The sequence below is a fragment of the Rissa tridactyla genome, chromosome 8, assembly GCF_028500815.1.
Source record: "Rissa tridactyla isolate bRisTri1 chromosome 8, bRisTri1.patW.cur.20221130, whole genome shotgun sequence".
Lineage (NCBI taxonomy): Eukaryota > Metazoa > Chordata > Aves > Charadriiformes > Laridae > Rissa > Rissa tridactyla.
Genome location: NC_071473.1, coordinates 33,540,643 through 33,556,165, shown reverse-complemented (window position 1 = coordinate 33,556,165; position 15,523 = coordinate 33,540,643). Strand labels below are relative to the sequence as shown.

At 36.1% G+C, this 15,523-nt stretch overlaps 1 protein-coding gene across 1 annotated transcript in view; it reads right to left on the bottom strand.

Moving 5' to 3' along the window:
* The window catches only part of COL11A1 (collagen type XI alpha 1 chain), a 159,921-nt gene that overhangs the window by 60,999 nt on the left and 83,399 nt on the right, over positions 1 to 15,523 (bottom strand). Inside the window, exons 29-35 of the mRNA XM_054213016.1 lie at positions 12,439 to 12,492; positions 11,387 to 11,494; positions 8,392 to 8,445; positions 5,216 to 5,269; positions 3,029 to 3,073; positions 2,845 to 2,898; positions 2,705 to 2,749 (exon numbers count right to left, since the gene is read on the bottom strand). Coding sequence (XP_054068991.1) covers positions 2,705 to 2,749; positions 2,845 to 2,898; positions 3,029 to 3,073; positions 5,216 to 5,269; positions 8,392 to 8,445; positions 11,387 to 11,494; positions 12,439 to 12,492 — 414 coding nt within the window. The remainder of the gene's footprint in view (positions 1 to 2,704; positions 2,750 to 2,844; positions 2,899 to 3,028; positions 3,074 to 5,215; positions 5,270 to 8,391; positions 8,446 to 11,386; positions 11,495 to 12,438; positions 12,493 to 15,523) is intronic.

Genomic DNA, 15,523 nt, shown 5'->3' with positions numbered 1-15,523 from the left:
GTTGTTTCTGAAACCTCCATAACACACAAATATGCTCATGTGAGGGTTGTTGTTTTTCTCCTATGAAGACAGGCTGAGAGAGATGGGGGTTTCAGCCTGGAGAAGAGAAGGCTCTGAGGAGACCTTATAGCAGCCTCCCAGTACCTAAAGGGGGGGCCTACAGGAGAGATGGGGAGGGACTCTTTATCAGGGAGTGTAGCGATAGGATGAGGGTAATGATTTCAAACTGAAAGAGGGGAGATTTAGATTAGATATTAGGAAGAAATTCTTTACTGGTCATGGTAAGGCACCGGAACAGGTTGCCCAGGGAAGCTGTTCAAGGCCAGGCTGGATGGGGCTTTGAGCAACCTGGTCTAGTGGGAGGTGTCCCTGCCCATGGCAGGGGGGTTTAAGGTCCCTTCCAACCCGAACCATTCTATGATTCTATGAACTCAAAGGTTTACTGTTAATTGCACCTTCTTTCTTATAAATTCCCACTGTACTTTGATCCTCGCATCTTGAGGCTTTTTAAGGAAAGTAGATTTGCTTTTTTTTAAATTCACAATATGACTTGCAGATTTCAAGCCATTGGACTGATGGATTATGTGAGAAAAAGCACTAGAATGCTAACAGCATGCTATCAAAGTTACATTTTCTTTTTTGTCATTAAATTTCATTTCAACAGTAGCTACACAGGACAAATTATTTAATGTTTACATGTCTGGTACCTGAAGTAGTCTCAGCGGAATAGATATGACAGTCTTATGTTTTGGCTGAAATTCACCCCTATTGGGAAGCAAATAGATACCTCACACTTATATTACACAAGTGATATGAGATGTGGCGCTCTGCGATTCTTCATCTCTGCTCTAATCAATTTCTCTCTGGGGATGCCTTCATCTTGGATTTATCTGCTCATTGTTTTCAGTCCCCCCACAGCTTCTCTTCCTCATAACCTCTTGGAGCTGTCAGCAAACTCCTCTTTCACAAGGCTCTGCTATTCACTTTCTGGTAGTCTGCCTCTGATGTTTCTTTTCCCTTTCTTGCACTATGCGTAGTTCTCTACATTCAGCATCCTAGTTAACTCATTCCTCTCTTGAATCTCAGCTTCCTGCCCCTGTGTCTCTCTCTTACTTGCTACATCATTCCTGTTTCACCCAAACTTTCCACTTATTCCTGCTGGCCATGTTCCACTTGGTACATTGTCTTTTACTTGATATAGAGGTACTTTCAACATGTTTCTGCAGCCTCCCTTGGAGTGTTGCTTTCCATATGTACTGGCTATAGTCTAGTCCTCCAGTCCTCAACTTTCCTTCTGTTCCATCCTACCCCTCCTCCTTACTGCAAGAGCCACTGTCCTGCTCCACTAACCAATCTCTTGGACAGTTTAGTAATATTCTGCTTCGGGAATGAAAGACCTAAAATGATGAGTATGAAAAGTTTTTAGTAAACTAAAACTTCCATTTCCAGTGTACTTGGTATTATTTTTTTGGCATATGCTTTAATGGCTTTCAGTCAAAAGGAAATGAATCCTTTTCTTAAGCAGAAAAATTAGATATGCAGGCATGTGCATTCCTTTATATTTGTATAGCAGACAGATGTTTATTAAAACTCTACTTGCAACTACTAAGGATAAACGAAACAAAATTAATCACTTTCTGCAGACACACAAACTGAAAATTTGGCATTTCTAGAACACTCATGCCATGCTCTTGTTATAGCTTTATGGATGTCCTTATCTCAGAAATCAACACAGTCAAACCATGTAGTCTGATCCTATGGCCTTTTTCCTTTTCCAGTTTGCTTAGCCATTCTAGCAAAAACAGTGTGCTGCTGTTCTGCCAGTATTGCTACACCAAGTGTGCATGTATTCAGCAAGGAAACAGTGTAACAAAGCAACATTATGGAGCAGGGAAAAATGCACGAGGAACTCCCTCCTGTGCAGGAAGACTTCTGGAGATCACTGGGACTTGGGGGTGGGTACTGGGAAAGGCTTTATAAATTCTCTACATGAAAAAGGTTAGTAGTTTAATAAAATAGGACTACAAAAGAAAAGTTTGTTCTTGAGCTTTCCAAAAATACTTTGGCAGAGAGCACTTAAACTATGTGAGTTGGTTTTCCAGTGCTGCGATTCCACATCTGATTTATTAATATTGTTTTTCTATATACTGATGTGTAATGGGCTGACTGTATATTGGATTTGTGTATTGATTGGTCATATAATAGCAAGCAGAAAATTTTATTTTAGCAAGCACAATAGGATTTCTTAAGCATGCAGAAAGTAGGCTGAAGGGAATTCTTAGCTGATCAGAACAAGAATATCAGCTACTTCAACAAAGAAGCTTCTGGAGATGGCTTGAGTGATTTGTAAATCCCACAAACACACACTATGCTGCAGTAAATGGGGCATTCTTAAAAGCATAAGCTGGTAAATACAACTGTAATTTCCATGCATATACACTAAGTGCATGGATATAGTACAAAGTGTGTATGTATTCTCTGTGTCGCGTTTGTACAAAACTGAGCTACAGATGGAAGAAGCTTTCAGCAAACTTCAGCTACTCCATTCATAACTTTGTGAAAAGCACCATTGGAATTGAGGTTTTGCTATTTCTGGTTACTCTGATCGAAGAAGAGCAAAGACATGAGAGGGAGAACTAAAAATACAACACACCCTCAAATCACACTCCTACATAGTGGGAAAAACAAGATAGCTTTCACATACCCTTTCACCTGGTGGGCCAGGAGGACCATCGTTGCCTGCAGTACCCTAGAAAAGAAAGACAGTATGTTCAAAGATTAGACCTCTATTTTATTTATAAGGATCAGCTTGTAGCCAACCTATACAGTGTGCTTCACAATTACCTTTGGACCTGGTTTGCCAGTGGGACCTCTGGGACCTCTTGAGCCTCTTGGACCCTGTCAATTTAACACAGATGCACTTCAAGATAATCACTGGATACTATAATCAAATCAAAATAATTTTTCACAGTATAGTGGAGGCAATTAATACAGGAAAGCCTCTAAATTGCAAAGCAAAAGTACATACTGTTGGTCCTCGCTGTCCTCTGGGGCCTGGTTTACCATGTAATCCCTGTAGAGAAGAGTTCACAGAAATCATATTAGCAGACACTGTATTTGTGAGATGAAGTTTTTTTTTACTGAAGTGGGGGGAGAGGGCAACTCCCTTAGGTTTAAATGTTATTTTATCTTTAAGTATCCACTTTGCATTTCAATTTAGAGAGTCATGGTCCTTGATAAAATTGATTATCTTTCCAAGTTTGCTGGGACTTGTAGCTAAATGCCTAAATTTCCCTCAGGGTCAGATTCTGTCATAAGCATTGGAACATTTTAAACTACTTTAAAATAGTAGTCAAGAAGGCACACAACAACCAGAGTCCCTCTGCAGTAGTCTAAAGGACTTGGCATCATTTCCAATGTAATAATAGCTTTGAAGGCAAAGTTCCCAGGTTCCCATGGATAGCTCCACAGGTTAACAGGTTAACTTTGTTTTCAAAGGGCAAGTCTCTTTTTTTTTTATAACAGAAATAGGGACTGTAATACCTACCAGTATTCTGTGCACTCGCGCAGAGATACAGAACTTGCCAGAATAGTAGCACTTAATTTTTTACTTCAATATAACTCCTAATCATACTCAACAGATTTATTTCCCTAGGCTCAGCATTAGTATTGCTCTCCATTCTAATGCAAAGAAGCTTAAAATTCAACAGAGTATTCTTGAGGTAGAAAAAGGAACCTGATGACTGGTACTTTCTAGTCTCTGAGGTAAACACAACAGCACCAGAAAATCAGCAGATGTTTTAGCATAAAGCTTGCTTTTATTGGAAACCAATTAAATGCACACACCTGTTTTCTTGAGGGTTTTCTTGTGTGGTTTTTTTTAATGATTTTATTTCACTTATCACAATAAAAATTATGTGTTGTTCTTAAAGCGCTATGCAGCTTGTGAACTTCACAGGACAATGACAGTCTTTCCTAGTAGCAGTGCGCGTGGTAGCATAAACCACAATGATACCCCTTTAGGCAAGATTAATAATAATACCTGATTCACATTACAAAACCAGCAGTTACTGTCTCATTGATGAACAGCATAATACTTAAGTATGCACACAGTTTGAGGGTATTAATTATGTGGCTAGTATCCTAGCTGAATTGAAAGCTTTATGAAGGCCTGATAACTGATCAATATAATTAGATTTTCATAATTTTAAGCCTGCTCTTTGATGCTATCATTTTGCTTGTTCTTTTATAATCTGATAACTTGATTAGCAGTCATGTCTCATTTTTCCCCAAAAGGCTGAACTGAACATTGTTTAATTGCTTGTGTCTGTCCATAACAATGTATCTCTATCTTAGCTAAAATAATGCAAGAACAATTTAAACCACACATAAGCAACACAAATGCAATTGGATTTCATATATTAAATCTTAAAATAATGAATTTCTACATGTTTTCAAGTGCAAATTAAAATGGATTCTTAAGACCAATGATATACATTACTTCAGTTTGACTTTAAGTTGCTATCATCTACGAATTTTAATTTCATCATCTTTCTAACATGTTCTGCTATGTTCAATTGAGCTTTAGAGACAACAGCACAGTGACCTTCTTTCTAACCTATATTTCATTTTTACAGTTTGAAGAATATGCATAACAGATTTCCCCTCACCTGCTTCAAGTAAACAAAGCAGCAAAAGCTGTCATTTTACATCTATTTTTTAATATATGTAATATTACATGTTCTTTATCTTGTCTGGTGTATCTTGCATTTTCAAAGCTCAGCCTATAAAAAAGCTTGTGGCAAATCAGAATACTTAAAAAATACAAGTTGAATTTCCTTGAGGGTAAATTGCACGGTAGCAGGATAATTCATGGGATACAGAAAAATAGCCCCTCCCAACTCACTCAGCTCTACTGTCAAAAAAGATGCTTCAACAAAGGTGATTTCTTTTCTCTTTTTCAAACATACAATTGTGGTAGCATACACAGTGAGAAAGTGTCTGAGTTCCTGTAAATTTAGATTAATACCTTAAAGAATGAGAACTAGTGTCTCAGTATGTCCCTTTTTACATAACTGTAGAGGTTTGTCTTAAGCGTAAAATGCCTGGTTTTGTAGTTCTTTAGACAGTAGCTTGTATCCTTAGCTTTCAGTGACTCCCCATAGCACTGGGTTCCAAAAGTTAATTAAGTGTCATGCAACATGAATTATCATACCCTTGCACCTTTCTCCCCATTGGCACCTGGAAATCCTGGGAAACCAGTTGAGCCCTAGATAAAAAATCAATGCAAATATCAGAGGATATCAATAGCAAAACAGTAGTACAGCCAACATTTAATTTATATGTAAAGCACACCTCCAAAGTCATGTACATTGTACACATCAAAGTTGCAAGTATGACAGGTCTGATGAATAGCTGTAAATTAACTTACCATAATGCCTCAAGTCCAGAATGCATTTAAAAAAAATCAACGTATAGAATGGACATTATTTATCATCTTATTAGACAATAAAGCAGTCATTAAATCTGCACCATTTTTAGCAGTAGGAAAGAAATTATCAGTACCAGTCCACTAGAAATAACTGTATCATAATGAAGAGGAAAAAGCAAGGCCTTGTTGCCTCACAATATAATAATTGTTTTACAAAATAATTTCATTAAAAATAAATGTAAGGTGTTGCCACATCTGAACAGTGGTCCTCTATTCACTTACTGAGCTGTAAATTACTTCAGGTCTTTATTCACTGTAAACTGACCACTGGCCAGTTCTATGTAACTGATACATGCAATTTGTATATGTACTTACACGCTCATCTCGTAAGTAGAATTTATGGGAAGATTATCTGACTCGATTCTATACATAGAAACTGCTTCCAGGCATTGTTCCTGCTTCTCCTTTTTTCTCCCCTTTCCTCCTGCTAACTGCCCAGTCTAATCTGAACAGTACTATTTTCTTCTTTATTTCTGGTATATGGGTCCAGAGGGACAGCAGACTTGTTACCTACCAAGTTGTTAATTTGCCATAAGGGACTTGGGGGTCAAAGAAATGATAGACTTGATTAAATATACTTTTAAGTGACTGGAGATGAAAATCAAAGCAGCGTTTGGTTTGGTCAGCCACTAGAGCTACTGGCCAGACTCCCTGCTGAGATAATGCATCTATATCTGTGCAGCTTGCTATTAGTATTTTAGTGGCAAATAAAATGCATATAACAAAAACTTAAAAAATAATTTCTTGGTGCTCTTACATCAATAAATATTTTTCCCTTTTTTCTCACTTATGTTTTCCTTTTTAACGAATCTTGTTTCACACAATCGTTCCAATTATCCATTAATGACTTAGGGGCAGTACAACTTCACTGACACTGATGGATTCTAATGAAAACTTGACTGATATTCACTCATGGGAGAAAAGTAAGAGATTTTCCTGTCTTCCTTTCTTTCTAATTCTTCACCAGTTATAACTTAAAATGTGAATAAAACTGGGAAAATTGTACTCTGTGAAGCCCAAGCATGTTCTTTATAATTAAAAGGCCAGAGGAAAAAAACAAATTCTAATGACTGGACATTAATAGGCATGACTTGGTTGTATATACATTGTTGTGTTGTATATACTGTATATATGCAGTACTTTTTGCAACTGTGTTAATCAATTCAGACTGGACAGAAGAGAAGAAAATGTGAAAATTACCAGATAATGGCAGTGCTTTAAGTACAATTCTCAGAAGAAAAATAATGAAAAGCAAGTAAGTGACAACAAAAACAACAGCGTGAACCTTCTTGACAATACTGGGACAAGATTTCTTATTTGCTTTACACAGCTAATATGTTTTTCTGCTGCTTTGTTTTTACTCTCTCACTTACGTTAATTTGAACTGGACTGTGAATAAGTTTCAAAACAAGTCTCTAGTGAGTTGATGTATTGTAGCTGTCAGTACGCTTCCTTGGAAGTTTAAGTGACAAATCAGAAGAGCAAACAATGAATTCAGCTTAAAAACTATTTTCAATTTTTATGTCATAAAAATTTAATATAATGAAATTCTTGATCAAGTCTTGCTGAAAAAAGAATCAATCAACTTTTAGTTGAAGTGTTACCTCATTTTTGTCCTTAGAACTGAATAATGTAAAACCTCTTTGATCTTAGACTTTTCAAAAGACAGTTCCAAAGGCGAACAAAGAGACAGACGGTAATGTCAGAAATTTGAGTTAAGAAACAGAAGCAAAACTGCATGTCTCTCAAGGTGAATAGTTTTCATTAATACTTTCCATAGATGGTTTTGGTATTTCTCACTAATACAGAGTGTTCAATGAATAAGCATTATTCAGTTAGTTCATTCTCTTGACTGAGAAGGGCCTAAGTATAGGCCAGAGTCAGAAAAACACTTTGATTATCCAGCCAGGAAGTTATATTTCTTCCAAAAAATCATAATTTAAAATTTGAAAATAAAAATACATCACAATGTAGAGCACGGTTGAGGATTTTACTGCAGGTTGGTTGTTCAGTTGTGTAGAAGGGGTAAGGGATTCTTTTAATTGTGATATTTCCCTAGATGAGTCATCTTTGAGACAATCTGGAGATGCAATGTCTCCCTGATGCCCTCCTCTGCAGGGGAAAATGTCTGTAGAATTATGTTTTTATTCCATTTGTTCTTTCTTGCTAATCTCAGAAAAGAGGGTTTGCAACTAATTTAGTGTGCCCATTTCCTGAAGCCGTGTTTAGGACAACCTTTTTAAAAATATGTTTCCTTAAAATGTTTTAAAAATATAAGCCTTCACTTAAACCAGAAGGTACCTATAATGTTTTCTATTGAAAATTGCAATCAAAACATAAAAGATAGCTGAAGGATTGATGTAGGCACATAAATCAACTAAGGGTTGGGTTTTGTCATGTTTGTCTTACAGAAGCAAAAGGAAAACATGATGAAAATTGTAAATTATATGTTTCAAAGAAATATGGCTTATTCTGTGGAAGAAGCAGTAATGACACAGAATCCTTGTACCAAACGGAAAATTCCCATCACTATTAGCCTCCATTTGGTGGTCACTATAGTGCTCGTTCTCCTTCAAGCCTAAGAGCAATTCCTTCGTTTTCAAATTGCTTAATTTTTAATGCCAGTCTGATGCTCCCACAAAAACACAGCTCATGAGAGGATGGCAAAGGTTTGAAGGCAGTAGAGTTAAGAGGAGGAAAGGTAGTGCTCCTTAAAAAGCCTGCCTTACTGATCCAATATTTTTAAAGATTTTGATTCAGAACGTGATTGTCAAGAAAGAAAATGTGGAAAATGACCTTTGCTTTGAGGGCCACACCCTGCTTCCCCAAACACGCAAATAGAATAACTGCCATTGTGACTAATGTCAAGGCACAAGATATACGGTTCATTTACAGCTCACCTTTGGACCTTGTCTTCCTGGATATCCTGGCAATCCAGGTACACCAAGTTTACCCTACAATAAAAAGGCAGTGTTAAATTTTATTTTACCCTCCTTAGTGGTTCAGCAAACTTCTATAAAAAATATTTTTCCCACAACTTAGAGTGATGATACTTCATGGAATATATAATATTCAATTAAATAAATTTCTTATTTTAACTATTAATCACCAGTGGACTTAGTTCCTAAACTTAAATAAAAATCTCACTCCAATGAATAAGTTTATCAAAGCCAATACCTCAGTGTCTTCTTTTTTTCCACCACAAAGTGCTGTGTAGTGATGTGGGGGTGAGGTCATTAAACTATTAATATTCCCTAAGAAATCAGGGTGTTAACAGGTTTAAGTGAGAGAAATCCTTTTTACTTTATGTTGTGTGATGGCTGCTTTATTTTCCACAGATTTTTCAGGAATAGGCATTTGAAGAATCAACTGTTTTCGTGAATAGTTCTAAACTATATCATATCCCACTGACTATTTGCTGACAATAGATTTGTCAACAAATATTACCACCTTGTCAGAAAGGACAACAGGATGAGCAGCCTGATCAACACTGACATTAACCATTCCTAGAAATGTAATACAGTACCCTAAACCATTGAGTTGGTCTCTTCAGACCTCTAGAGGATGAGTATTTATATCAGTTTGCCACTTTCAAAGGCAAGGGAAGGCAGTTTCAGTTTTTGAAAGATGGGAATTCTGGGGAAGAATTTGGCTATTTGCCTACTCTAAACACATTCCATGTTCCAGACTATCACATTTTGGAGAAGATATGACTATGCAATATAATATGGTACACTGCAGTAACCTTAGATGATGAAAAAAAGGAAGATGACACCTGTATGGGAAAGGAAATTTGCCAAAATAAACACGTCTATTCTTAAAAAATGCAGCAGATGAATAAAGAGGTGTATTATCATATTCAAGTAAGTGCATGTGTCTGGCTCAGAAATTATTAAAGAAGAATTCTTTGATTTATGAAAATAATTATAACGCTGCCAGTTATGTGCCACAGTGAAACAAGCTGCACACATTACGATTGAAATGTTTTGCAGCATGACAGTGCATCAAACTCTTGACAAATTCACTGAAAGTTTTGTGCCTGATTTTAGGATTAAGCAAACCCAGTTGCCTAGGTTTTGAGTGTGGATACAGATGGTTTTTTGATTATAAGCTCTTCTCTGATATGTTCCTCATTTTTTTGGCACATACTTGGCATTTTCTTTACTAAGTAAATCCAGCCCTAGATCTATTTTGGAAAGTGAGTTTTCTTATCACAGGTTCAGTTGAATGTAGAGAATAGAAGACTACTCTGGTACTTTCATCACTACGGAAGAGTAGCACTTTTGCATTAAATAAGTCATAGGAATGACTAGGGAATAGGACGTTCATAACTGGTCTTACAGGCACTTCCCTAATATTGTGGGGAGATCTAAGAATTCACAAAGATTATTCTAGTCTTTGCACTAAAATAAATACCACAGGACCAACATCATAGAATCCTTCTCTGACCCACTCCGTTTTGGCCAAGTATCCACAGAATATACGCAGATGATGTTTGACTTGCAATGGGCAAGAAAAGGTATAAATATTTGTAGGAAAGGGAGAACTTTGGGTCTACAATTCAAAGCCCAGCTAACAGTGTTATCAACACCAATAATTTTTTCAAATATCTTCTGATATTTAAATCTTCAGATTCTGGACTTGTGAGTCTGTTAGAATCCCATATATGTCATAGTTAAAAAGAAATTCTTGAAAACATGAATCTATATTCACATTGAGTAATTTGAATAAGATGATTTTAAAAAAACCCTCAAATTCATATTTAAAAACTAACAACTATAAAACAAAGTTTGTTTTGTTTTGGTTTACTTTGGTTTCTTTACTTCGGTTATAGACTTGAGAAAGATGAACTATTTTGTAGATGTCCTCAGGCAGTTAATTACTCTGCAGATATCATGACAACAATACAATATTTTTGTGAGATTCCTAATATTCTTACATTTTTATCAGGTCAGTGATACTGAAAACAACCATTGCCATGAAACATACAGTTCTTTCTGGAGAATGAAAATATACTGTAGGTGAAGATATATGACCCTTATTATACCGGATAGTTTTGCTGATCTAGTTAAAACTGGCTTTCTGGTGTGAACTTAGCTTGCATTCATGTAGGAGAATACTTCTGAGGGTTTTTTATGTTCTTTGATTCATGACCTAATGAATCAATTAAATGACCTAATAGCTGGTGAGATATCTTACAAAATTGTGGAGAACATAAATTCATAAATAGTTCCCAGTAGTTACGTAAAATGGAAAATAAATCTTTTTTGTAATGAGTGAACTGAGGTTTTGGATATATACTTTTCTAAGAGCTGATGAATGACATTAGGCTCAAATTATAACCCTAACTTCTTTCTGAACTCCTACTTATGACATACTTACAAAATGTAGCAACTTCTGATGAAAAGAGAGTTTGTTCCCAAGTTTGCTGAATACATTTTTTTCTTCCTGGCAAAACTCTCAGCTGTGAACCTTGTTACCTTTTTAGTAGTACCACATATGTATTAAAATTTCAATGTATACTTTCAAAGACTGTATATAGATAAAAAGGCAGATAATTAATCATGATGTCAGATGGGATGTTGCTGTGAAATACTAACTGTTCCTATTTTAAAGACAGGAAAAGTGAGAAATGTAAAATGCACATTCTGTCCAAGACAGAACTAGCATTAAAGACACAGATACCAAAAAATTTATAGGGAAAAGCTGCCTTACATGCTGAAGTCTTATAATGCCTTTCTGTATACTTACAAAATAATGATTCCTAAGACTTTTTCAAATGTGAACTTCTGTGGTCTGCTGTAGTAGTGCCTGGAGGCTTGTTTTTTTCATGATCGTGGGCTCCATCTATGTTATAAGGCAATGACATGTTTATGTTGATATCTGGCTACTGACCTTTTCCCCAGCTGGACCAGCAGCACCTGGGTCCCCAGATGGACCTGCTCGACCTTTTGGACCTTCTGGACCATCTTCTCCTCGTGGACCCGGCTGACCAACTTCTCCCTAAAATACACCACCTTATAAATATGGAACAAGTGCCCTTCTGCATTATATATTACAGAGACTACCTACAATTCCTTGAAAGTAAGTTTTCCATAAATTTTAATAGAGATTAGAATCATAGAATGGTTTGAGTTGGAAGGGACCTTTAAAGGTCATCTAGTCCAATCCCCCTGCAATGCGCAGGGACATCTTCAACTACATCTTGTTTCTCAGAGCTCTGTCCTATGTCCAGTTAGGAAAATACCATTGCTTACATTCATTATATAAACGCAAATACATATAAATTAGGCACCGAATATGACTTTTACAAGTGTAACAGCCCAGCCGCCTTGCCTGAAGACAGCTGCATTTGGAAACTGCATATTCTTATTTTTCCTTCCCTAAATTCTTGTGAAGGCAGTCTGACAGTCCATAGAAAGAAAAATGTCTGTATCTAAGTACTTATGTGGATACCACCTTCACAGTTATTTATGTATACAGACAACAGATATAGGCCAGGAGTCTCTTGTGAGAAGTTTTTTTAGAAACTCCACAACACTTCCTATGAAAGGAAGTAAGTGCCCATTGGGGTAAATAAACAACATGCCGGCAGAGATCTGGAAGATGCTAGGTTGGAATGGAAACATCTTTATCCTGGATAGATTAATTTTCTTCAGGCAAATACTGTATATCTTGGAATCTGGAAAAGGGGATTCCCTAGGAAGAAGTTTAGTGAAAAGGATATCCAAGACTGATGTTCGCTTCCTCTTTACAGCTGTGCCATTGTTGATTCACATGAACCAGATCTCTGGCTCAAATATGTGCATGCACAGGGAATAGAAATAATTTAAGGTACTAGCTTTTATTTTAATTTTGGTTTAAATTTATTTGTTTATTTCAGTGATCCTTCCAAGTAATATCACTTAAAGTTTTTAAGAACATATGGGCTATGAATAAATGCTTACCCGGTCACCTTTAAGGCCCATGTCACCTTTAAATCCTGGAAAACCGTCTTCACCCTAAAAAAGGCAGAAATGACTTTTAGTAATAGAGAGGTGTGTTTTGTTCGTTTTTTTTTGTAGACATAATAAGAAAATAAATTCACTATAGATTAAAATAATTTGCACAGATAGTGAGAACTTCAGAGACCAGAAAATCTAATACTTGAAAGTATATCAGTGCACTATACAAAATGACTTTTTAGATTGAAAGTTCCTAATAGCAGCTTTTTAAAGCTGTTTAAATGTTTAAATATAGAGACAATATAATTCCTCTGTTTTACTATGAATTATCCTGTAAATCCTTTCTTAATTCTTAAGCTGTTTTTCATTATCACTCTTTTTAATAAGGCCATCCATTCAATTAACTAAAAAAATTATTCAGTTTTATTCTTTTTGATAGCAGAACCTCCCTTTTAATTAATTTTTCTTTTAGTCTTAATAGTATCATGAAAGGAATCATAAAATTGGCTGGTTGTGACATCTTAGTTAAAAAAAAAAAAGACATATATTAATGTTCATACCTAAAAGAAGAAGTAGTTATCTCTATATAGTAGTTTGATGTCCAGCAACACTCAGCCCTGCCTACTCTCAATCTTGACGTGATTGAAAGAAAGTAGAAAAACCAATGGACATCAAGATTGAATCTATATACAGTAGCAAAACAGGTGCACATTATTGTTATTCCTAGTGACAATTACTTATTTACTGCCTAGTAAATTCTGGCAGAGAATTTACTCCAAGCATTTTAATAGGTGTCCATGCCGAAGTACAAGCAGACAGTACTCAGACAAGTTTCATTTATACCCGTACAAGTTAGTTCAGATACAAACAGAAATCTTCAGTGTTGTTCAGTGGACTGTTCATGACTTGTTCTAGCATAACTGATCAGCTTTTGGTTTCCTCTTTCTTAATCTAACTCATCATACAACTACTCTTACAATATTCAGACATCAATGATTATTGACTGCATTTTAATGCAGTCAATGAATGAGCACACAGTAAAATGTTTTTACTATGATGCTGTTAGTTTTTTGCTGTGCTGATGTAATATTGGTGGCTTAGAATCTGAGTAATATTTGAACTGTCAATAAAGCCAGGAAAGAGTGATACTGTGCTCTGTGTTACTGAAAAAGAACACCAACAAAACCCAAGAAAGGCTTTCTATTTCACCCTCATTCTCGAAAAGAAGTTTGCATTTTGCATTCCTGGGGCCACAAAAACTTATCTTCTCCCTGATCAGCAGACAGATTGCAAAGCTAAGGCCATTTTGACTCTGTTTAGAATTAGTCATGCTCCAGGCAACAAATAACCCCAGAAATGGTGACAGTAATAGATTTGCTAGTGCTAAACAGCTCAAAATAGGTGAGGAGACATCAAAACTAAAAAAATAATAATAATCAAAACTAAAAAAAAATAATAATCAAACAAGCAAATATAGCTTCTTAGTAGTATGTGTTCATGTAAAAAAAGATGAGGTAACTCGTCGTAATTAATTGAAAAAAATATGCTGAAAACCATTCTAAAAGCAGGTTTCCCATGCTTTCTAGAAGGTGGAACTAAGCTTTATATGGTCATCTTATATTACAGAAATTAAAATTTCAAGGTGATCTTTCTTAAAATTTAGAGAGAGGTGAAAAAGGTAGAGTGCAGAACACATGAAAAAAGTTTTAGTTGTAAATGTTTCTCAGTTATGGCCATGGACAGTAATAATTATATGAGAACACTTTGCAACATATCAGTAAGGACTGACCACATGCCAGCTACTGACCAAATGGCTGCCAAATGACATGAAACTCTTCTTCAGCTTTCACAGTGAGATTCCAGCTATTGAGATTTACAAGAGGTTGATTTTATTCCATGTAGGAGGAGAGAGCTGAATGCTCTATTTCCTCTTCTGCTGTTAACAAAAAATAAAACAGCTAAAGGCTTCTAGTCACATTTACTGGCCAGTATAGAGATGGACCTCCTCTTATATCCCTGGGACCATTCCAGAACTACAGAGGCTTTCCTGAATGATCAGTTTATTTATTTAGTAAGAAACTGTACTGTTTCTTACAGTGCTTTCCCCCATGTAATTTTAATTTCAGTAAAAAAAGGACTGTGTAACAGACCTTTAAAGCACTGTGAGGACAATCTATGAAATATCTTTGTATGACCTTTTGAGGTATTCAGTAGAGTTCACTGTCTTATTGCAACTGTGAGATCAATTTTTAGGAACATAGAAATATTGTGGAAATTATGCTAATCAGTATTAATTGATACACACACATATATTAAGCTTATTTATATGTGAGTCCTGTATTTTGTTCTATCTGGATATTAATAACTCAATGAGGCACAAGAAAATATGTTTTGTTGAACCATCCAGTCTCCACAGGCATTAACCACACCTTTTTTTGGCTTAGATTTAATGAGGAAGTCTAAAATGGGTATGCACAGTGGACAAACTGTGGTTTAGGAAAGCCTAAAAATGTGCAGCAGCTCTTGGCATCTGAGCCTGAAAGACAGATCTCTCGTGCTGAAATCAAGGGGTTTTGGCAAGACTGACTCTTCCGCTTTAGAAATAGCTATAAATGTATACACAGTAGCCACCAGAGCCACGAGGCTGAATTTGCCTGTGTGGTCAGGAGGTATAAGTGATCGTGTTTGTTACCTGTCTCTTATTCTGAGTGTTGTGGAAAGTGGGAATTTAAACCAATACTGGCTGTAGTTTCAACCACCGCAGACCACCAGAAGTCAGTAGAGATCGCAGCAGTTGGTGCTTGCTCTAGTAAGAGCTCTATGAACAGAATTAATGGTATCAGGGGGATGTAAAATCTTTATTCATGTTCATATATATGCATCTGGCTGTGGCTGTCCATCACTTTGGCAAAGCCAAAGATCTGGGGCAAGAATACCTGGAACCTAGAAAGCCATTGGAAGATGTACACAAAAAATACAAAATCCAGCCTACAGCATTATCAAAACAGATAAAATAATACTCTTATCACCACAAATCTCTCTGATGTGCAAGATTCTCAGTATCCACTATAGTATTTATTAATCAGAG